General features: G+C 40.4%; 1 protein-coding gene across 1 annotated transcript in view; it reads right to left on the bottom strand.

The window, feature by feature from the left end:
• Positions 1-19456, bottom strand: part of LOC311255300 (collagen and calcium-binding EGF domain-containing protein 1-like) — a 39032-nt gene extending 19576 nt beyond the window's left edge. The window contains exons 1-2 of the mRNA XM_084349651.1: positions 19157-19456; positions 17036-17116 (exon numbers count right to left, since the gene is read on the bottom strand). Of these exons, the coding sequence (XP_084205777.1) occupies positions 17036-17116; positions 19157-19269 (194 nt within the window). The 5' untranslated portion in view covers positions 19270-19456. The remainder of the gene's footprint in view (positions 1-17035; positions 17117-19156) is intronic.
• Positions 19457-23914: the final 4458 nt, after the last annotated feature.

The raw sequence follows: 23914 nt of genomic DNA, 5'->3' as shown, positions 1-23914 counted from the left end.
GTCTACAGGGATATAGAGATTTGGTATACCACTCTACCTGACAGCAAAAGCAGTCGGAGAACATATTCAGGAGATTCAGGGGCGAGCTCCAGTTATATTTCTATTCGAAGAAATGGGAGTAAATGCTAAAAATGTTTTCAAAAACAAAATGTAAATTAGGCTAGTGTTCATCAGCATGACTGAAGAGAATCAGAGTATTTCTGACTAAACAGAAAACACACTTTTATTACAATTTCACAATTTTACAGATTACATTTTAAGGTCTGTCACAATTGTAATGTTGTAAGCCAAAAGGAATTTGACTTACTGACCCACTCATACCAGATGCTAATGCCTCGTGCACACATTGCGAAAGTATCTGGGAAGCTGCGGTAAACATTGCAATATCACAATTGCGGGACCAATGTGTTTCCATCATTAGTCACTGAATGAATTTTTGGCATGAAATATTGGCATGAAAATACGTCCTGTGGCAGAACAGAATGTATCACGTCAGTATGTGTGAGTGACAGAGAGAAGCTGTCAAAAATAACACTTATTAGTACTTGGACGCTTGAATAATGCTTTTTCATTTAAGTAAATAGCAATAAAACACACTTTAGCTGAAGGAATTGTGCAGGAGATAGTGACTGATGGTCCGATACAGAGATAAGGGCACGGGGAGGAGGGTAAACGGTGGCCCACGGGAGATGGGTAAGCGGAAGATAAGGGTGAGTGAGAGCAGCTAAGCAGTGAGGTCAAGCTAACGACAGATCCCTCATAACGATGTGTCTGGTTGAGTTTTCATGCCAGACAGGAAAGCTGTTTTAAAGGAGGACTTTTCACTAAAAATCCCACAAGAGACTTTAACTGAGGCTCAAAATAATGGCCTGATAAGACCAAGAAGGTCTTCCAAAGTCCTCTAAATGGCTTTGTGTCTGCCCTGATGTTGGAAACCCCTGGAGGTATTGAGAGATTTATAACCAACCTCAGTTGTGACTCCCCAGCTATTACACTCCACACCTCTACTCTAAACTATTCTCCCTTTTAATTTTGTTACACAAGACAAAGCTTCATGCATACGAGAACGTGCACCCGCTGGGCTTGTCGACTTCAAACAATACTGCAGCCAATATCTCGTTCCAGTCTGTTATCAATTGGCCAGTGATTTGTTTTGTTGAGGTATTGACAGTGACAGCGCAGCCTTAAAAGCGCTGCAAAGAGCTAATCCAGAGCAGATTGTACACAAAAATTGAGAAAAAAAAACAGTCATCATGCTTGTCCAGAGGGCCGTTCAGGTGCACACTAATCAGAAAAAGATGGAAGATGAAGTTTTTTGGGGGGTCCGACTCTGGTCTGCAGCTCTACGAAGACAATTATATCCCCATTAAACACAGGAAGCGTAACTCAAAGGCCTCGTAAAGGTTTTCTCTGAGAAAATGAAGACGGAGGACAGCGTTAAGTGCTTCTCAGCGTAATGAAACAGCAAAGCTCAGAACAGTATAGCTTCGCTGAAAGAATCTTGTGTCAACTCCAAGTGTGAGAAAAATGAACAGGTTACTGTTCCCACAGCTTGGGGTTTGTTGATCACCGTCCAAAGTACACAGAGAGAAAACGCCAAAGGGAGAAAAGAGAGTGATAGTTTGAATAGGATGCCCCTGTGGACTTCTGGATGCAGTGCAAACAATCCGTGAGTGGATCGTGTTCGGTCCGAATGTGTTGCCCTCATAAAAAAAGTCTACTATTTGTTTCCTCTTGGTTAGAGCAGAGATTTAAGCATTTTAATGTTTTCAACTCATGAGCTTATGGCAAAAAAAATACTCTTACAACTAGGGATGTCCCGAGCCGATCTGCGGGATCGGGATCGGGGCCGATATGGACATTGTTTCACTGATCGGGATCGGCAATTTTGAACGTGGACCCAAGCCAGATTATTTTTACGTCAGCTGTAAACGGAGCACAATTTGTGGAAGAACGCAGACGCGCACGTAACGTTAGTCTGGCAACCCTGTGGATAAAATGTCTGCAGTGTGGACATATTTTAAATTAGAAAGCGAAAGCGGTCCAACGGCGACATGTAACATCTGCAATACGACCGTTTCGCGAGGGGGTAGCAAAAGAGCTGCATTTAATTCTACAAATTTGATACGGCACATAAAAAGTAAACACTCAAAGGAACACAACAAGTTCACTCAAGCAATACAGGCAAAGGCACCGAAGCAACAAACACTCGCGGATACTTTCAAAAAGAAAGAGAAACATCCTCGAGACAGCGACATGGACACAAATATTAGAGAAGGTAACTGAATTCATCGCTCTGGATAACCAGCCCATCTCCGTGGTAGAGGATCAGGGTTTAGTTACTGACTTTGTTTACTTGGTTGTTTTTGTTAAAAAACAGAAAACAAATGAAAACCAATGTTGCAATAGCATATGCAGAATAAGAAAGAGCCATATGAAGGTATTTACTTTGTTTTAACAAAATAAAAAAACCTATTAAGGAACAGCTTGGATGCAGGTAATTTTTTCTTAATGCAGCTGTATTATCTAGGAAAATATTAGTTAGGGACAGATCGGATCTGGACTCGTATCGGCAGGGAGGAGGAGGAGTATGACTTGACGGGAACTTCCTCTGCAAAGAAGACGGCTGGGCCTCATTGTCGAGATCAAGCCCCCAGGAAGAGCGCCAGGCTTTGAAGACAGTTTTCGTAGTGGCCAAAGGCTCAGTTTTTTAGTCTAACAACCCCCGCAAAATGACTCGTTTTACTGTGGAAAGTTTGGATTTTGGAAAGTGGAGAAGAGCTGCACAATTAAATTATTTCATCCCCATTCAAGTTAGCCGGGCGCTAAACTGGAAGCTAGCCGGCTCGGTCAGCAGAAGTGCGATGCTCTGTGACTGCTGCACCTACTGCAAAGAGAAAGAAGACATAAAGAAATAGACTAAGAGAGAAGAGAAGAGGTGACATAGTGCCCATGGACACATCATGTTCAGTAAGAGCCTCCTCGGCTGTGGTTGTTTTAAGTAGAAGTTAGCCCAAACAGAAGATGTCAGCTTTCTCTTGTTGTTTCATGTGAAGGCACCTTCAGGCTGCAAGGCTCAGACTGCAGCTTGTTCTTACGTTGTGTTATGATATTCAGGTAACACTGTCCAGAACGCAAAGATGGGTGGAATTGATCTTGTGTCTCCTGAAGAGTCTGCGTTGCGTCCGCATACTTGCATGGACCCTGTTTCTGCCCTTCATCAACACTGACTTTTGGATTCACACGCAGAAGACATGAACTGCGGTCTCCTGGGTAAAAGTCAAAGTTGTACCTATTCACCCACTCCGACTTCCCTCATACTACTACTTTATCACTCTGTATATTACGTCTACAACTTGCTCTAAGTATCGAATATTTCATATAGGCTCTTCAGGGTACCTTGTGCGTCTGTGTGTGACGTCAAGGGGCCTGACACAATGTGTTTGACGACCTGGGAATGAGAGCCTGGCGTTAATGATGACGACTGAGCTGCAGACAGAGCTGTCAGTACCTCCAGAAAATCCTCTGGATGATAAACAGTAGACTACTGGTAGAGGGAATGTAATCACCAGAACACACACACACACACACACACACACACATGCAATATGAGTATACCATATATGCACCCACATATGTTTACAGTTTATCAAATATTTTCTGACTCAGTGCCACCAGACATCTACAAAGTAAGAGCCCAATCCAAACCCTGCGTACACATCCACTCTTCTGCACACATTTACAAGCGTAAAGGATGATCTCATTTATGTGCACCTGTGCAAACACACGCATACAGACACACAAAGTATCAAATGTAGTGATATTCCATCCAGACATCTACAGCATATAAAAAGATGCACACACACACACACACACACACACACACACAAACACACTGATGCAGGCATCTGGTCCTTGTTACCTGCACCAAAATCAAGTCACTTCATTTGATACTTCAGTCAGAGGTTTCCTGCTGATATAATATAGTGATATTGATATAACAGGCTTCAGCAACTTATTTCACTGTTTATTGTTTGTCCATTTTTTGTATTGAAAGGATCACTGCAAGACAAGCATCTGGTGATGAAATTTACAAACAGCACATTTTTTAAATGGGAAAAGAAAAATATAAAGTGAGAAAACCAGCCCACATGCAGTAGGATGTTTTCTCAGCTACAGCAGCCATATAAGAGCTTGTTTTATGGCATGTAAGAGGGGGACCTCTGACTGCAGATCCCAGCTGGCCCTGAACGTTTAGCTCTGCAGCGTATAGTACGAGCCACACACCAACATGCACACAGAAGAGGGAACATGTGGACATGCACACACACCTGCTTCTCATCACCTGCCAGAGAGCAGCCCTCTGTCTTTACCACCAGATACAGATGAATAGCACTTCAATGATGTGATACATTCTGCCTGTTTGTCCCTGCATCTGTCTCTCAGTAACAGTTTGCACTCCATTTCACTGCCATAAATAGCTGAGCAGTATGGACGCACTTAAACTCAACTGAACAAAATAAAGCTTGCACATAAGCTTTTTGTCTTTGAGGGCGAGACAGGCAGAATTTTACTATGTTGTCCACCATTTAAAGGTTCGTTCATCTCGACTAATGTTGCTAACGTTAGCTTTAATAGCTCGCTCTCCATCTGCATTCAGAACTTATTTGGATGGATTTAACATCTGACACGGTTTGTGTTGCAATGTCATAGTTAGGCTATCGTTATAATGTTGCTAGCGTAACACTGTGTTGTAAAAAAAAGAAAAACCTTTTTCTTTTTTTTACCTTTACCCTAGCAGTAACATGATCCTTGCCTGTTCTTAAAGGGGTACGGCATAGTGCTAGCATTACTGATAAACTGAACAGTAGCATGACACAAGTAACATCTGACTTTGTTGCTTTTCTGGAGGAAATGTTCCCACACTGAGCCTCCTTTAGCATACTTTATTTATTTTTTTGTGCCTCAAACTGCTAGCTAGCGTAGCTGTTAGCCGAATGTGTGTTTTTACGCAAATGAACAAAGACCGACTTACATAACCGGTCAAAAATATCCTCATTGGTGGTAAACCAATTTATGGTTAACCGCTGGCATCCCGACTACTGATGCTAACTCTTTCTGAACTAAATAAAACTCAAATAGACATTTTGCACTGCAGACATGGTATTGTCTCATAGCATGAAAAGCATACTGTAGGTGTAATGCAGTCTAATGACTGAAAGGCTCTATTCATTCATTATTCCAGGTTACATGAACTGAACACAAATTGAATGCAGCCATCGTTAATGTTATTAGCAACACCTGTGCTTCTCCTGCTGTGACTGTAGTCGGCTGTAAATCAATTGTTGTGAAGTTCTCTCTCTGATGTCTCAGTCTGAGTGTTGCCCTATGAGCGGATCTCCCATGGTGAGTTCAGGCGCTGTGGGAGAGGAGAAGTCCCTGTTCCTGTTGTATCAGACTATAAACGAGGCAGCTACCTAGACTAAACAACATTGTTACACATGAGGAAAGCAGGTGCTCTGTATGCTTCAAACTATCTGGGACCAATTGACCAGGAAACATTCCTGGTACGTGCACATATACTAAAGTTTTTATAAAAGTACTGATGTTTCTGATTCAAAATGGAAAATAAAGAGGAGGTTGGAGGATATGAGAGGAATAGAAGACAGAAACACACAAAGAGTGAGGTTGAGTGAGTAAAAACTAGGGGAAAAATAATAAAGATGAAAATGGAGCAGAGTAAAACTGAGAAAAACTAAAGAGACTATATGGAAGGAAAGAATTTGATAGGGAATACAAGAGGTGAAAGAAAGTGAATGTAACGTTGATGTCTGCTGAGCGGAGCTGCTGAAGGTCTGAGTCACTGACAGTGAGCCTCGGTCAGCATGTCCTCAGCTAGGTGGGAAGCCAATTACAGGAGAGAGAGAAAAACACTCAGCAGCTTTCCTCCCTGCTCTGATTTCCCCTCTTTGCTCTCTGTAAAGACCTTTACGTGGTTTTCCAGGCAAATCCCCCACCGAGGAGAGCGCTCGACCTGCCAGGGTGCAGCTTTATTTCATTTGGATCAAAAAATACCTCCACTTCCAGAGCCGCCCTCTCTGTTACTATACTTGCTTTCCTTTTGCCACCTACCTGTGGTTTTCCCTGCTGTGCAAATTTTGGGGGATTATTTTGATAATCTTTTTGTATTATTATCCTCACTGCGCTGACTGTTTGTAGCCCAGGAGCTGAGAGATTGGATTGAAAAGAATGTAGGTTTGCTCTGTACTCAAGATTAAAATATATATTTTTTTTTTAACAGTACACTAAATGATGTTTGTAAAATAATTTTAGGTGAGACAGACATTGAACGTGATCGTGGTTGATATTTCATCAGCACTGCCTTGTTCTGCAGTTTTTTTCAGCCTTCACAAAATGAGAAACAATATGGCGGCCACTCCTTGTTCATAGAGCATACAACATGCACAGTGTTTCCATTTATGAGTGACATGCATTGTATCACTGTTGAGAGTGAAGACAGCTCTTACAGCATCATTCTACAGTACGTTTCTCCTCATTCACTGGGACAGTGTGTCTCATATCTTCATATCTTTATCTGCCTTGCTTACTCTGTATGTGTCTTGTTAGTCTCAGTGACTGTCGTGTCAGTGTTTGGTCAGCTGGAAAGCTCATTACCGCAGTTTATTTTATATCTAATCTGCTGCTTTTCTGAACTGCTGGTGGCTCTTTTGTTTATGCGCTGACAGTCCTGCTTTTAGACGGCTTTTTTGGAAAGTTCTTCTTTCACACTCACTGACAAGTTTGATACAAAGTGATGCATCATTGCTACGAACACTGAGCTTTCACAAGGATGTGCATGTGTGTAAGTAGCCTTTGAAGTATGTGCAAAGGCCATGTAGGATGAGAGTTAAGGTGAGAGCCCAGTCTAATGTCCTACATCTGAAAGGAAGGGAAGGAGATGAGAGGTAGTGTGACATAACGCTACTTTATCTTAAGTCCTGCATTGAAGGTGTCAAAGAGCAAAGTTCACAGACACCTTCACACATGCAACACTGCACAAGCTTAGATCTTAGCCAACAGCTGTCAGTTTGTTAATCAATCATCCCAGCCAGTCAATCAGTCCGTTTGCAAATTGGTCAGTCAGATGTTCACTCATCAGAACATCATTCACCCTGTAACAGACTGTGTCTCCCATCTCAGTGTTATCCCAAAAGGTTTAACTGCTGAAACTTGACACACACTCTCAGAGGGACCGTGACACCAGAGATGCTCCCCCAAGGCCCCATCCAAGAACGTCATGGTCCCAAAAGGTGCTTTGGGTCAGACTTTCAGGTCGAATACTGACCCAAAGCAACGGTATTTGACAACTTAGAAAGGAGATTCAACAATCAACTATCTTTCTCCAGAATTGCCTCCAGAATAAAGAGTTTCCTGTCACACTTGTTGCCCCAAAACGATCAGCCATGATCATTTCTGACAAACTCAAGGACAGGGTCAGTTTCTCAACTCTAATCTTGCTGACCTTCTCTGGCTATCGCGAAACTCTCACAGTTCTGCAAGTTCTGTAATTACACCCTCATCAAAACAACACAGCCAAGCTTGTTGTTTGTTTCATTTGACCTGACCTCGACCTTAACTTTAAAACTCAGGCTACTAGGCAGCGGCCTGGCTTCTGTCTCTCCAGAGCAAGACAGAGAATCGAAGTCCAGAGAGTAAGACAGCAGCTGTAGAGCGGAGATGGAGTCCAGGCCAAAAGTCAGGTCTCATTAATGACCACTTTAAATGTTTCTAGGTGACACACAGGGCAACTGTGGGGGGGTTGTGCATGGACTGAGGTGCTTATAGAGCACTTTCAGAGTTTTCATACATGTAAGCAAGGTCTTTAACATTCCCACCTCATCCCTTCACTGACCAAAACATAAAGAAAACAAAAGAAACATGCTGCACTTTTGTTTGGCAGGAAGTACATTTCATCCTATAAACATACGCTGTGGCATGACCTTCAAAACCACTGGTATCCACTTTGTAACAGGCCTTCGTGTCTGAAACCAAATGTGATTACATGAGCTGGAGTGGCTGGCTGTATACGAAGCAAACACTTTTGGCTCTTTAGTGAAGGGAGGGAACAAGTGATGTGTACAGATCAGCAAACAAATAGCTAACCTTCAATCAACCTTTTTAGGGAGTCATACAGCTGACATAAAACACAAAGCAAAGTCCTTAGCTCTGGGCACGCACTGTGGTTTATTTGGCAGAACAAGCAAATCACGACTGTGCACTGAACAACTGAAACCAGCAAATATATGAAGTCACTGAGGTAAACCAGCAACAATGTTCACTGACGAAAAGTAAACAAAAACAAATTTGAAGCTCATGTGTTCTTTGTGAAATCAAGCTGCTATGTTAATGTATTGAGTCAGACTTCGTTGGTTATAGAACTCGAAATGACTCAACAAGAAAAACAGTCTACAGCGATGCTAAGAGCTGTGAGGCATTAAAAAATGCTGGTACAGCCCAAGCCCCCAGGACGCACTGTGGCCCAAAAATCATTTTTCCCATTAGCTTACGCTGTGAAAGAAGCCTCTGTACATTTTTTTTAGCGTTAAAACCCCAGTGAAATGACTCGTTTAGCTGTCAGAATTTGATCCATTCGGTCCAATAAAATTTGGAAAGTCTAGAATTTTAATTGTTTTATCCGTATTCAAGTTAGCCGGGCGCTAAACTGGAAGTTAGCTGGCTCAGTCGGCAGAGGTCTCTAGTGTCTCTCTGTGAGCCCCACAAAATGGAGATATCTGGGTATTTTTATATCCAGAAGGTCGAGCTTTTTGGGCTTCAAGCGCCACTGTGCAGCTTAGGAATGAACTCTAACACTGTATTCGGGTCTCATTAAACAGCCATGGTACAGCCTTGCAAGCTAGCTAAAAGCTAACATGGACACCCCACCAAAGCCAGAAGGATCATAGATTTACAGTATATAGGACTAAATACTGAAGGCAAAAATGCCACCTATTCAGCCCAGTGAGAATTGCTCGCCTGGCACAGACGCCAAAAAGTTTTCTAGCTTCCAGGTTTACTTCCTGGTTATGCAGCTCATTGAACTGAGAGCTGAATTCATGCCCCTTCCAGTGAACCTCACGGGACCTTATTTCAGAAGAAATTTCGATTCCAATTTTGATTCCATTTGAATTGTGCCATGAATTACAGACATATGAATCAAAAAGATAAATTTTTAAGTCAATAAAGTCGCTCTTTGTTATAAATATACATTAAATATATACATCTAGTTGAAGATGAGTCAACTACATCGTATCTCTCAACATATGCTACCAACATGGCTGCCACCTTGGCACAGAAAAAGTATTGACAAATGTATAAATAAAAATAAATCTGGCCATGTTGCCAACTGCAGTTTTGAGAAAGGAGAGTTAGTCAGCTCTGCAGGCAAGCCACTATATGGGACAGACTACAATGTTTGAGTTACGGGTTTTGGTGACCGTTCAACGAGACTGAATCACTAATGTGATTGTTAGGTGTGTATTCTTTATTTACTACGTATTTTCACAGACTTATATTTCATTAGTTTTATCACAAACGTGACTCCCTCAAGTCTCAAAATGATCTTTTAAACTGACAAACACCATGTGTGTGATTCATGGCACAATTCAAGCAGGTTTTCTTTCTCTGTCACCATCACTACCATACATATTTTTTCCAAAATAAGGTCCCATTGTGGTCCACCGGACTTTTGGCTCTCTATGCATTCTCTTTAGATGTTGTGAAGACATCACAGATTTTTAAATAGCTCGTCTTGACTCAAGGAAAGTTTTACCGAGATAAAACATCCATAGATCAAAAATCCATTTTAGAAAGAGTTAGAATCGACCGTGTTTGCAGTTCAAGTGTTTGCACCCTCATGTCCAGGTCTATAATGCATTCATGATTTTGTTATCTGGGGGCCATGACAGGTTTTGAACTGACTGACTGACAGGCATTGTACTTACCGGACAATGCCCTCTCCCATAATGCAGCATGTCAAAAATGAGGATCCAAATTGTAGAATTTTCTTTGTTCCTTTGTTTGTTTTTATAATTAATATTAAAATCTGGTACATCTACATTTAAATCTGGTACATTTGAAATGTTGTAAAGCTGACACATCACTATAGGAACACTTGTTTGGTGGAGCTTGTTGGGGGCGACACACAGTCAGGGAGTAGAGGTTTGCCTGAGAAGACCACTTTATTTGCAGAGAAAGTTGGATTATTCTGGTTGAATTGTGGTTTGGCTTGAGACGATGGTGCTAAACTGGATTGCTTAGTGTGGAAACAATTGCAAACATTCTTCCAATTTGACCATTTATTGCATAAACACTCAAAGGAGCTGGGGAAAATTAAAAATCTTGAGAATGAAGCAGCGATTACTTAATTTTGAGTAAATTCCTGGAGGGAATTAAAGAGTTTCTAAACCACACGGCCACATGGATGGAAAAAAAACTTTTATCCACATTCAACCAGGAAACACAGGGGGAAAAAACTTGGACAGAACAATAGTTTATATAATGGATTTTCAGCTTACATGTGAATCGCTTTAAAGGGTGGAAATGAAAGAGTACACATGTCAAACGGTATTTTGGCAACACAAAGAGGAAAAACGAATGCAGCTACAGTATATCTGATATGGACATAATCCACACATGAGATATATGTCGGCTCTAAAGGAAGTGTTCCTGCTGTCTGACCAACAGTCAGCACGCGATGTTCACAGGAGTAAACCCTGCATGAGTCATGACAGGAAGAGGTTGCGGTTAAAATCTAAGGTTGACTTAAACTAAACCTCACGTTATTAAAATTTGCATTATGTCTTTGTCCAGTAGGCATACATACATACAGTGGGCTCAAAAGATCAAACTGTCAGCAATGAAGAGCCGTGATGCTGGTAGAGATGCAGTGAGGTCAAGCACAGCTGTATTTGTTACTCGGCAAGTGAGTGAGTGAATACCTCATCTGCAACAGATGAATAGTGAATTTAAAAGCAAAAATGTATGGAGGCAGCCAACAGCTTAATGATATCAGAAACCCCCGCAAAGATGCTTCAGAGGTGAAAACACAGCCAAAATGACAGACTCCTGTGTGAGTCAGCCTGGAGATATTTCTGGAAGCAAAGTCAAGAAACACTGATTGTAAGCAGTCCTTTTTTTTCTAACCTTTTTTATTTTTTATTTCTCAAATACAGCCCAAGTTGGATGGTTTTCATCCGACCACATGCTCTACATTTTTGTTGTGCTATGTGTTTGGGGGAAAAGCAAGAAAAGGAAAGTATAATGGAAGAAGAGGGAATAATATGGACACATGATCCTGATTCAATCACTGTCTGCACTAGGAAGACAAATCTTTATTGGTCACATACAATCATACCGAGGATAAACTAACGAGGGGGACTGACAGAAGAACTGTACATGTGTACATGTTTCATAGTGCAGGAAACCAGAGCTCCCAGAGGAAACCCACGGGGACACCATGCAAACTCCCTCACTCTACCTGGACCCTCCTCTGATGTGTGACTGGCATGTCATTAGTCTGTTAGATTAGATTAGACAGGACGTGCAGGACCATTACAGATGGAACATGAAAAATTGGAGGATTTTTCACCACAGAACCTCCACGGAGATTATTCCTATCGACAAGGAACACATTTTTGTGTCTGACATTTTGAATTTAATTTTATTTGCCTGTAACTAAATCATCCACACCATCTTGCTCTCTGGACCTCCGCGAACAAACGAACCCAGCAACATAAAAAGCAGGATTTGCTTCAAAACTCAAGTTCAAGTATGGATCATTACCGATTTCAAACTTGGAACCTGTAAGTTTTGTTATTTTCTGTCTATTGTAGCACACTGGAGCAATGTTGGAGTGTTTATTAAGGGTCAGTTAAGAAAAACTGTGTGAACATCAAGCCTCATTTGAAGTCGTGAGCAGTCGGCTACGTTTGGGAAATGGTTTTATTTCTTTCCGTGGAAGTTAACGCTTCAACGCAGCTCAGCTGGCTCTGTTTTTAATGTTACACATGAGCTCCTTCTGCTCTGTGATCTCCACCAGTGTGTGTCTGTTGCTGCTGTATCTAAATGTACTAACAAGTTTACTGATTACACTGATTATTGCACTAACAAGTTTTCTGCCAAATAAATGCTGCTGAGATGCCTAATTTTACCCCCTATCTAACTCTGAGGATGAATCACTGTACATTTACTAATTAACCTACATTATCAGGCAGGATACTCCTCACAAAACACATGTGAGGATATGTTTACCAATAAAGTGCCAATAGAGTGAAAACAGATTGTTCTGTAATAAAACCATCACTGCAAAAAAAAAATTGCCCAGTTAAGATGGATTCCAACAGTGGCTGTCACTCATCAGTCGATACAAGTTGACCTCAAACAACATTTAAGTCTTTATGACATCCCACATGAAATTTGGAATTAATGTGTAACTTGGAAACTAAAAATTCAAACTTGACATAGTTTGACAGTGGTACATAAAGTAGTGAGCACTGCTGATCTCTGAGTCCTCCAGTTTGATGACTCATTCAGGTGCTGGAAACCGTAATTTTTGTTCTGATGTAAATGATACTTAGCTGCTGCCATTTCTCATTTTTGTTTCTCCGACAGTGTAAAACACATCTATGTTCTCTAGAGAAAGAATCAGTGAACGCCATAGAAATTATTAATATACTCTGCCCACTGTGGGATGATATAGCAAAGATAATCAGTGCTTATGAACTTATAGGACATGGAATACAAAACTATAATGATCCCACAGGGAGAGATGGATCATTGTAGCAACTAAAGTAGCATGAAGTATGGAAGCAATAAAACCAATCATGACTCCATGACATCTATCATCATCTCTTACTTAGTCTGTGTAAGAGCCTGAGCTCACATACTGTAGCGTGATATTATGGGTGTTATCTACTGCAGTAATGAGCCTCAACATTTAAACCAGAACAACATGCCAATCAAGTGAAGGGATGGTTTATAGTCCAGTGGAGCCCATCAGTGCTGTCAGAGTCCACAGCTGAGAGTGTTTAGAGTGAGCGGGCTCAGAAAGAAGCAGAAAATGAACTCTCATGATCATAAACTTGCTGTAACAGCCAGCACAAACGACACAGAGACAATTCATACAGACTCATACATAAACATGCAAGCTCATACACTGATTCTGGGTATAAACCATGTATATTTGGCTTGGCATGGCTGAAATCTGACCTCCAGCGAAGATAAAATAAGAACACGTAACGGCCAGGACAATAGAAATGTAGAAATCGATCTTACTCACCCTCATCGCAGTGAAAACCACAGTGGAGACCTGCAGCCAACAAGGCCTGTGTTTAGATGGTTTGAGCAGTGAGGGTTTACTTCTACACAACACCGCAAAACCCTCTGAGACAGAGATATTTCTTTACATTCTACACATTTACCAAACAACAACACCGACTGAGAGCAGAAGAAGAAGACAACCGAGCCAGCCAAGTGCAAGAAGTTGAAAAAGTCCAAGAGCCCTGACAACAGGCTGGACAACTTCCTATTTGCACAAATACATCACCAAAGTAACTGTTCAATATTTCTTAAAAATCCCCGTTAGACTTTTCTTAAACATCAAATGATCCTTTACATAAAAACTCCTCCTTGTGTTGAGTGCTGCTATAATTTAAGTACCATAAGTACCATAATTTGCTTCACTGTTATGATAGCAACTAAGCCCACTTTCTTTGGGAAGGTGTGAATTTTTCCAAATTCTTAACATGTCATCTCCAATCAAAACTCTACAAATATAACTTTTTCCCAGATTATTTGAATATGAGAGTAAAGCCAGATGAAGAAATAAGAGAAGAAAACCATAATTTACTGGAAAAGGTCCAGCCTGTCTGGACACAACTGAGCTGTGTGGGTGCAGATTAGACTGTTAGACTGACCAGGTCCGGGTCAAATACAGTTTAAAAACTTAAATTGTTCAATCATAGTTTGGCAAACATAACTGGGCACGGCAGGCCTGTCAAGATTGTGATTTCTCCACATGTAGTAAAAACAAAAGGCCTCTCCAACACCAAAAACATGAGAGCAGAAGTGAGATCAATTGATTAAACAGCCTGTTATATAATCTGAAATAAGGTGCAATTGTTAGCATGACCAGCTAACTATTTTACTACAGCAGTAACCAAGTAGTACTTCCAAGGCCAAAGAACATAATTTACTAACTGCAGTAGTTTGAGGAGTTAGTTACATTAGAGACATAAGACACATACACCGTGAGTTCAGAGTTTAATGGGAACGTTAGCGGCTCTGTTCTACTCTTTATTCGATTTGGGAAATTTTACTCTTTAGCCAACGTTATCCGAGATAGCATTACATTTGCCAAACACTTTGGTAAGTCCTCTTCCTAAAAGCCTTTTCTCTGTAAGAAGCCAAACATGGTTACGTTCAAATGTAATAACAGTCCTTGTATTGCTTAAAAGCCGGACTAACGACCTCTAATGCTGTTTCTTTAGCATTTTCAACAAACTCATGAAGCTAATGCTGCCAAGGAAGCTAAAGTATGCCATTACCAGTTGTCATTTCAGCCAGCAAAATCAATCGACATGAAATAAGAAGCCTGCTTTTGTCTACTTCTGCCTGTAATCAGAATCCATTGCTTTAGAGGTTACTGAGGATTTAGAGAGGTATACCTTATCACCTCAACTATCGTCCATGTTAGCTTGTTGGTTGGTTTGTTAGTCAGATTTCACAAAAACTACTGAACAGTGACAAAACTTGGATAGAGGACGGTTCTCGGCCCAGGATAGACTCCATTAACTTTTGATGCTGATGACAGACCCAGTAATTTTTCTCACTGTCTTTAACATAGGTATAGGGATAATGCAGGGATCTCAATAATAAAAAAGATATTTAAAAATACACTTGGCATATGTAGATGGCTGATATCTATGAGTGAGTACAATTTGATGCGGATCCAAATAAAAATCAAGTGTATTTAAATATATTTTAATTGATATTAGATGAGGCTTAAGTGAATTAGAGGGAGTTGTTGGGCCTTGGAGAAGGTATGCACTCTACTGAGTGCCAATATAGTTATCATTGTAGACTTCTTAAATACCACGCTGTGCAAAGCTTGACAGGTATAGCAACAGGAACTACGGGGACTGTGGTATACAGACAGTCTCACTATTACTTTGTGAGGCAGCTGCTTTGCAAGATCACACAAGAATCCATCTTAGCAGCCGTCCAGTTAGGGTCTTGGGATCAAACCAAAGTTATTTTTGAAGGACCCAATAGGGAACTTCTGGCAGCTTCAGGAGTGGTTTAGGTGTGACGACAGCGAGAAGCAACTGCGTGTTCCAAAAAAGCAATGTCTGCTCCTAAAGTGCCTAGCGTATCTGCTATAACATCAGTTAGCACCTGCCACATACTTTTTAAAGGTGCCTGGCCTTTTCCAAACAGTTTCCAAGGTCGACCTCTCTGATGGTTCCTTGTAACAAAAAACATCTGGTTAGCGTCAGTAAACCTCTTTAGTGAAACTGGCCTCAGATCTACAGCAAGAGCTACAATTCAAACTTCAGTCCTCTAAAATGATGGAAATATGTGGTAGCTGCTTCAACAGCCCCGTCTGGACAACGTACTGCTCTCATTCAAACTGGATTGAGAGCAGTATTTATGCACAGACACAATGGATCAATCTGGTCGCCCTTGAAGTGATTTGCAAAATCGATTTGATCCAGGTCTGTGCTGAACCGCCCTGAGAAACATGGCAAGGAAAATACAACCTCATCTAATCCACCTCCTCCAGCACCACACATCTCATGTAGAGCCAGAAATTAAACGCGACACAGAGCCTGTTACAGTCTAACCTTGACAGTAAACAGATCAGATGGTCTGGCCTCACACCAGACCTGGTGCCTCATTTATTAAAGGATCTTCTTACGCCAGCAACCAAATCCGCGCCAAAGTTTGGCTTCGGAAGAAAGTTATCTAAATGTCAAAATGAGGGATATACATTGATTTTCTCCCATTGTGTATGATGTATCATGAGCTAAAAGTCTTACAACCTGCCATAATGTCTGCAGTGCATTCATTTGTTTCCTTCAACCTATGGCTCAAGATGCTCATACGATATAATATCAAAGAATATATTTTCAGGGATTAGACCTCTGGAGACTGTATGTAATAGAGAAAAAAGAGCCAAGGGAGCCAATTTAATCTAGAAATATTTCATACCTTTCAAAAACTGACCCATATCCCCCTCTTGTATCATCTTTGTTGTATTTGTCTTGGTTTAAATGATAAAAAAAAATCCTTCTCTTTTCACTGATGATTAAATAGTTCGACCACATTTGGTGTTTGTAATCATTATGAGGAGTCTGTTGTGCCTCGCTTCCTCCAAATTGCTGCAGTGCAATAAAAATAACTAATCCCATCCTCTCCTGTCAGACTACTTCTACATTTTAGGTTATGATGCCGGCCTCCCTGAGGGGGATGCCTTCCCTATTTTTTTTTAGCTCATAGACGAGAGAGAGAGAAAGTTCAAGTTCAAATTCTGTTCTGCTGTCACAGAGCCAGGCTGGTGGAGTCCAGCTCAATGCACAAGGTAAGTATAAATGTCTCATCTTGACTCCTTAAAGGGTAGCTGCTGTCGGTTGACAAATGACGACACTTACAAACTGCGTCCTCCATGGAGATCATCATTCAGTCTCTGAGTGATGATCTTCAGGAAATGATTATTTTTCTGTCCCAAGTGGATATATAGTGTTTCCACAAAAGGGGGATGTACTGTGTGGAGTTCTGGAAATGACACGGCAGGGTGGTTTAGTGGTTACAGAAACCGCTCCACAGCCACAGAAAGATTCTGTCCTCCCTACAGGCATCAGCAGCCGCTTGTTCTGTCAGAGTGTCCTTGAGCAAAACACTGTTCTGGGAAAGACTGAACACCAGAATCTAAATGTTTAATGTAGAGTAACCCAGTGGACATGTCTGGGAATCTTACCTGAAGCAAGTGCTATTCTTCCCCCCAGCTCTGACACAGGGATACTCCACGGTCATGATCTTATTATCTGGACACTCGGTTCTGAGAAAAGAAAGTCACATAGAAACAGCGATTGACTGGCACTTTTCACACTGTTATCCAGCTGTTATGTACACACTGATGAAACAGAAAGAGAGAAGGATGGGGGATATAATGAACAAAGATCCAAGGCTGGACATATGAGGGGACATTGCAGCCCATGGTCAGCACGTTAACCTTACAGATATAAGCACACGTTTTGTTTCACCTAATTGCAGACAAAATCAAGTCTTTGTAGACGAATGAACAAATTATCATGCCTACTTTTAATACATAAAATACAAAAAAGAAAACTTCATAGTTAATGGTTAGCTTCATATGCACATATTTAAAGCGTCATGTCATATAGGCAGTAATGTTCATGTCCGACTGATGCATATATTTCATTTTAAAGCCTTTCATGGCCGATTCAGATGACGTGTTGATATTATCATCGATGGTTATACGTGACTTTTCTATATTTTATGCGTATTTAAACTAAATAGTGTAAAATAACTTCACCTTGGCCCAAATTATGACAAATTATTTATTTTTTTACTTTTTTGACATTTTATGGGGAACATGATCAATGAATTAATAATGTATTAATCATTCATAATCTGCAGAAGCTTAAATAATCATTAGTTGCTACTCTGAAGAATATAACATGAACAAAACTGTGACCAAAATATAGTGAGCAGGACGACTAGCAGTTGACAAATTTAACAAAACATGCTCTCTGAGGAATGGACACTGTTAGTGAATGACGTAAATCATTCCCTCTTCATTTCTTGACTGTGTTATTTATCGGATGACATATATGCCAATACCGATATATCTGTGAAAATCTTAAATTGACCAATATATTGGCCAGGTTGATTTACTGGCCTAGCTTATAGTTTATAACTTGTTTTAAAATGGGAAAAAAAACTACTTAAAAATAAAACAATAGCTCCATCTACTGTAGCTCGCCCAGCGTAATCCAAGTCTGTCTGGACGGATTATGCCAGACAAGCAGTATGCAGGCATTTAATGTTTGTTCTTTACCTCATGTCTTAAAGAAGTCCCCGTCTACTTCAGTAGTTAAGAGAGAATGGTGCAACACTGTTTTGCTGTGAAGCTCCAGAAATGTTTTGTGGACTAACAAAACTTCACCTGACTTTCAGCATGTGGGTGAGTAGATGGTTACTGAATTTACATTTCTGGCTGAACTTTTCCTTTAAATATACATTTTGAATTTCAAGATGTAACCCCAAATAACAAGATATATGCTTCTGTTTTATTCATTTAGTCTTACTGCCATGGACAATGTTGGTATTACAGTGAGGTCACTGAAGGAGAACCAATCAATCTTAGTTATTAGTCGTTATTTGGTTTATTATGTGAGGTTTAACCTGCTGCTCAGAGGACTCCTCTCCTCCACAGAATATTCCCTCTCCACATCCCCTCCTCACCTCCTGACCTACTGTCTCAGGTCACCTTAATAGCATCTGTCATGTTATGTCTGAGCACTAGTAACATTTGGCTCCCAGCACCGCGACCGATCCTAACCATTTGGAGTTTCCCTTCGCCTTTTGCATTTCCTTGAAAATCACATTAGATTAGACGCGCTACGGCGGTTCATCCAGGGGTCTCCTGTTTGACAGCCTGCTCACACGTAAAGAGTAGAAACCAATAAAACTTAGACTAAACTACATTATCGCTTTTGGCACTGTGCGCTCATCTGACAGAGAAGTTTTGTTTTGAGTTTAAATGCCGAAACTAAATAGTTATGTGAGGTGAGTGGATGTTGCCAAGATGTTCACAGAGCTTCAGAGTCGCATTAACCTTTAATGATCACCAGTAAGCAGTTATTCACAGGATGTGGTTCAAGATGGAAAACTTATAAATGAATGTTTTGTTTAGGCTTTACACGGAGTCCTGCGTCTGGATGAAAAACGACATTTGCGATCGCTTCATCCCTCAATAAACTCATTATGGATGAGGCTGGCGTAGCGTCATCAGCATACTGCGGTTCATTCACAAAAGATCAGGATATCCTCTGATCAAGACCATGAGACTCACCTCGAGGTGTCCACGGCGAGCGTCGCCCTGATAGAGCTGGCACCAGATTCCCACAGCAAGACAACACAGATAGCGCCAAATGGTAAAAGAGTCGCACCATAAAGTTGACCCATGTCCCCTCTGCGCTCCGGGACAGATGATCCGTTCAAGTGAAAACGCCTTCACATCAGCAAGACGCCGATGGTTTCATCTGTCAGTTACCCGCGCGGGCAGTCGTATCAAAATATCAGAAATCCTTGTCAAGTATCCCGCAGAGGTGACGCACATGGAGCCTGTGGGATAAAAAGTGGTGCGCTGTGCGTCCGGAGCCCCGTCCCAACTTTACGCACTGAGGCAGAGACCCCTTGGAGAGCTACTGAAGGGTTTACAGCCCAGTGTGTTCTCACTAATCCCTCTGGATTTACATTCCTGCCTTTAGAGACGAGTAGCTAGGTTTACACCCACAGCCAGAGGCGGTGATGACATGACAACAACAACAACAACAACAACAATAACAACAACTACTACTACAGGCAACAACAGCCACAATAATAATAACAATAATGATAATAATTGTGATAATATTAATGATAATAATTGTGATAATAATAATAATAATAATAATAATAGTTCACTAGTACCTAATAATCCAAAAGACAACACATTTCATAATTAAGTTTCGCACCTTCAGCTGGGTGAACATTCAGGCAGTAGGGGGCGCTACTTGGACGCTGTGACGTGAAAATGGGGTTAATGACAATTAAATGTTGAAGCTGTAATAAAAATAAAGGATCATAATAAAAAACAGACTGGGCTTTCTAATGGCAGAAGCACAAAGGGACTCCACAGATAACAGTTTTACCTCTAAGTAAAGGCACATTCGGTTAAGCACATTTAATACAAAGTGCTTTACTCAATACACTTAAGCAGGAGACTAAATGACACAAGATAATCAAACTGCAGAGGTTTTATTTTTTTATTATTGTTTTTTTTCTTTTCTTTTCTTTTTTTTAACAGTGTGTCCCTGATAAGGTCCAAATATGTCCCGCTGACAAGCTAAAAAGAGATTTCACCATGTTTGGTTTTTTTGGGACGACCAAACCCATCAAATACATCCAAGTCGTATTTTGGTCACAGACCACTTATTGACTTTTAAAGGAGCACATAACATCAGTTCTATGACAGAACGGAAATGAGGTCAGAGATTTGACAATAGTTGTGATGCAGTTTTTGTTAGGAATCCAGTCTGTCAGTCAGATTATTTTTACATAGAAATAAAGGCTCAAAAAATACTTTGCACATCTATCTGATAAGACAGATGCTTAGGAGAAGGATAAATTCATGTTTTTGCAAGTTAGACAGTGTGCAGGAGTTTGCTTTTAAATTATAACTGAACACTTCAAAATCTTACCTGAACATGAATATTGACTGATGTTTAAATTTAGCATTGAATCCATTACAGTTCAGTGACAGAGTTAAAGGTTGTTTGAATTCTAGAGGTTGCCGGTTTGTTGTAGATCAAGTCACTAACACTAATGTCGCTAACGCTAATGCCGCTAACACTAGCTAATGCTAGCATCACTTATACTAGCTAACAATAACATCGGTAACACTAGCTAACGTTAGGGCAGTACAGTATATTGTAAGAATAAGCCATTATTTCGTTTTTTTCCACAAACTGGCAACTACCAAGACTGCTGATCACTGACTGAACACAGATACCCCATGATACCAACGGCGTTATACTATTGGCTGACGAACCTTGTTAGAAGCTGGAACCACCTGTCAGAATTCTTACACAGAGATACAGTAAACAAAATAATTTGAGAGAATACTTATTGTACAATATAAACATGTAAACATGAGTGTCATCAGCATCATTATGACACAAAGAGTCTTTGTTTTTGTTGTGTTTTGTTCAAGCAGCAGTCAACAGTTTCATTCAGCACCAGAGCCACAGTGCAATCAATTTCTGAGGACCCACCTACACCACATATTTGAGCAAGCTTGTAACAATTTATCCCCGATCGTTAGTCAAAAGATTGAGTTGTCATAGCGACAACACATATGTTGCATCAGATGTGACAAACCACAAGATCCAAGATAACGCCAGGACTAGGAAAGGCTGAAAGATGTGCTCATGTGCATGTGTTTTCAAATTCATAGCAGAGGATTTTCTGTGTGTTAAAGTCTCATGCTCTCTTATGTTTCAAGCACATTAGATTAAATGTCAGTATGTCAGTAAGTAAACATATACAAGTATACATTTTCTCTGTGATTAGAATGTGTTTCTCGTTGAACTGTTGACAGTTGTATTCAGTACGTGGGATGTTTCCATGATTGTATTTTCTGTTTTACCAGTTTTGATTGAATCAAAACGCAAACACTTGCAGAAATCCCTGTTTCGATACAAACAAGATAAAACTTCTAAACACATAAATCTGTCAACTTTGCTTTGAAAAACAAGCTGAAGTTAGAGGGGGGAGGATTTCAAAACAGAAGAAAGGGATTAAATTAATAGCCTCCATGCAGAGGTCAGTTTTCTGTGCATAATATTTTTCCACTCATTATTTGTGTTTTCTCACTCAAACTAGCAATCACTGCCTGATTACTTGAGCTGTAAATTGCTCAAAGGCTTTTAAAGTTGGACTGCACACACTGCTATTTGATTAACCCAGCACTGTAGGCAGGGTTGGTGTTTTCACATTATTATGATGAATTGCAAAACACACTTTATTACATCTAGAATCAAGGACATTAATGAGCTCATGTAAGCCCTGTTCACTGTACATTTTAGTTTCTTTTCTTAATCCTGAAAGAATAGTCTTCATTTCTTTCACAGGTCTTTTTCAGTACTGCTGAATGCAAATGTCTGTCCCGGCCAGCTAAGAAGATGCTGTATCTTTATTCCTCTACTGGATGAACGGTTATGAAATATAAAATGACATTAAAGGAGACCTATTATAGGTTCTTGTGCATGTAAAAGATCTTTAAAGTTAACTGGTCAAAGTCAAAACAGAAGCTCCTCTCTCCCACAGAAAACAATGCTCCTGCACACCACGTCAGTAGTCCCGCCTTTAATTCTCTGATTTTGTGACATCACATGCTAGTTTGGCACATAAGAATTGATTTAGCACAGCTGCTCTGTTGTTGTTAGTGGTGCTGGCTCAGGCATGTGTGAGCTGACCAATCAGAGGAGACTGGATATTCAGGAGAGGGGGCCTTAAAGAGACAGGAGCTTTAAAAGTGTTTGAGACAGAGGTGGAATACAGTGCTGCAGCACTGGACAGTATGAGAAAACTGATGTGTTCTTTGACATTAAAGCATTTAAACCTATTCTAGTAGTGACCCAAAATAAAATAATGGACCTGAAAATTAGCATAATATGTTTTCTTAATTAGGAATGACAGCCTAGTCTACATGAGTAATTGAATGAAATCAGAGCCAAATTGTGCAACATTGCTCAACATTCTCAGCTGATATCAAAAAAGGAAAAAAATATAGGAATACTGTAATCAATTTCCATGGCATATGGCAAATACATCTACTGTACATCCTACAAAATTTAAAGTGCATTCAGTATTGTATACTATACTAATAACGTCATATGAAAAATGGCATAAGTAGGATAAGTCATCACAATTTCACACTGAGTATCATACAAACAATTGAAATCTCTATCTCAATAAAGACACTGGTGGATTTCTTGTCCCTGGATGTCATATAAATGTTGTAGAGAGATTTTATTCAGGGGGACTCTGTTGACAGTTGCATTACACGAGTTTCTGTGGGCAGTTTAAAGACAAAATAAAGGGTTGTTCCATTGTTGTGCGAGAAGATTTGACCAATAGTCACCTCAGCGGAAAGCAAGGCGCAGTGGTCAGTGGACGGTCAGGCGATGTTAGGTAACTCTGTACTCAGTGGTCTCATACACCGTCTATTCCCCCCGGTGCATGGGGTTCTTGGCCACTGTTCAATAGAAACAGCTGGTTTTATTCACCACAAATGAATCATGTTAGAAATACACATGCACTCACTTACACACATACTGTATACATGCATGCACAAAGTAACTGGGTCTAGCACATCAAATTAAATTGCACAGTCTCCTTTGGCTCCGTTCCCTCTAGAATCAAATAAATTCATAAAATATATAAAGCAACATTATTAAAGAACCGCAGCAAAGGGCAGCTGTTGAAATGGCAGTCTCTGCTTCGTTATTACGACCACACAGGCCATGGTTTCTCCTGTTCCCACGAAGGAGAGTCTCCTTTCTCGGTTTACTTTGGTTGTGGTTTTTATTTGGTGTTTGTCTATCTGCATATAATCAGGCTGGAAGAAATGTGTTTTTCATTGGGGGCCGGGGCCACATTCTGCTGCGTTACCAACTTCTTGTCATTCATGGATAAAACTGCCAATTGTGAAACACATAAAAGCAAATACTTTTATCCACAACTTCCCAGAGGAGTTAGAGGGGAGTTCACTTGGCATAAAATAGTCACAGCTTTGTTGCTCATCGTGTTTAGCTGCTGTGAATGTAGTGCGTTCATCACTGCTGGAAATTTATCATTGAATGATTTTGTTTATACACAATCCAATCAACTCATTACAACCAATCAGACAAGGTAACAACTAAATTCTAAGTTTTTGTTGAGACATGCACTGTTTATACTAAAGGCACTTTTAATAACCATGTGTCTGACTGATGCTATGTAAATAAACTGACCTTGCCTTGACTGATCTGAGGAGGACACTCTCATGAGCCAGTTACTGAAACAC

Source organism: Pagrus pagrus, assembly GCF_965226575.1.
Source record: "Pagrus pagrus genome assembly, chromosome: 1".
Lineage (NCBI taxonomy): Eukaryota > Metazoa > Chordata > Actinopteri > Spariformes > Sparidae > Pagrus > Pagrus pagrus.
This window is presented reverse-complemented; position numbering and strand designations above follow the sequence as displayed.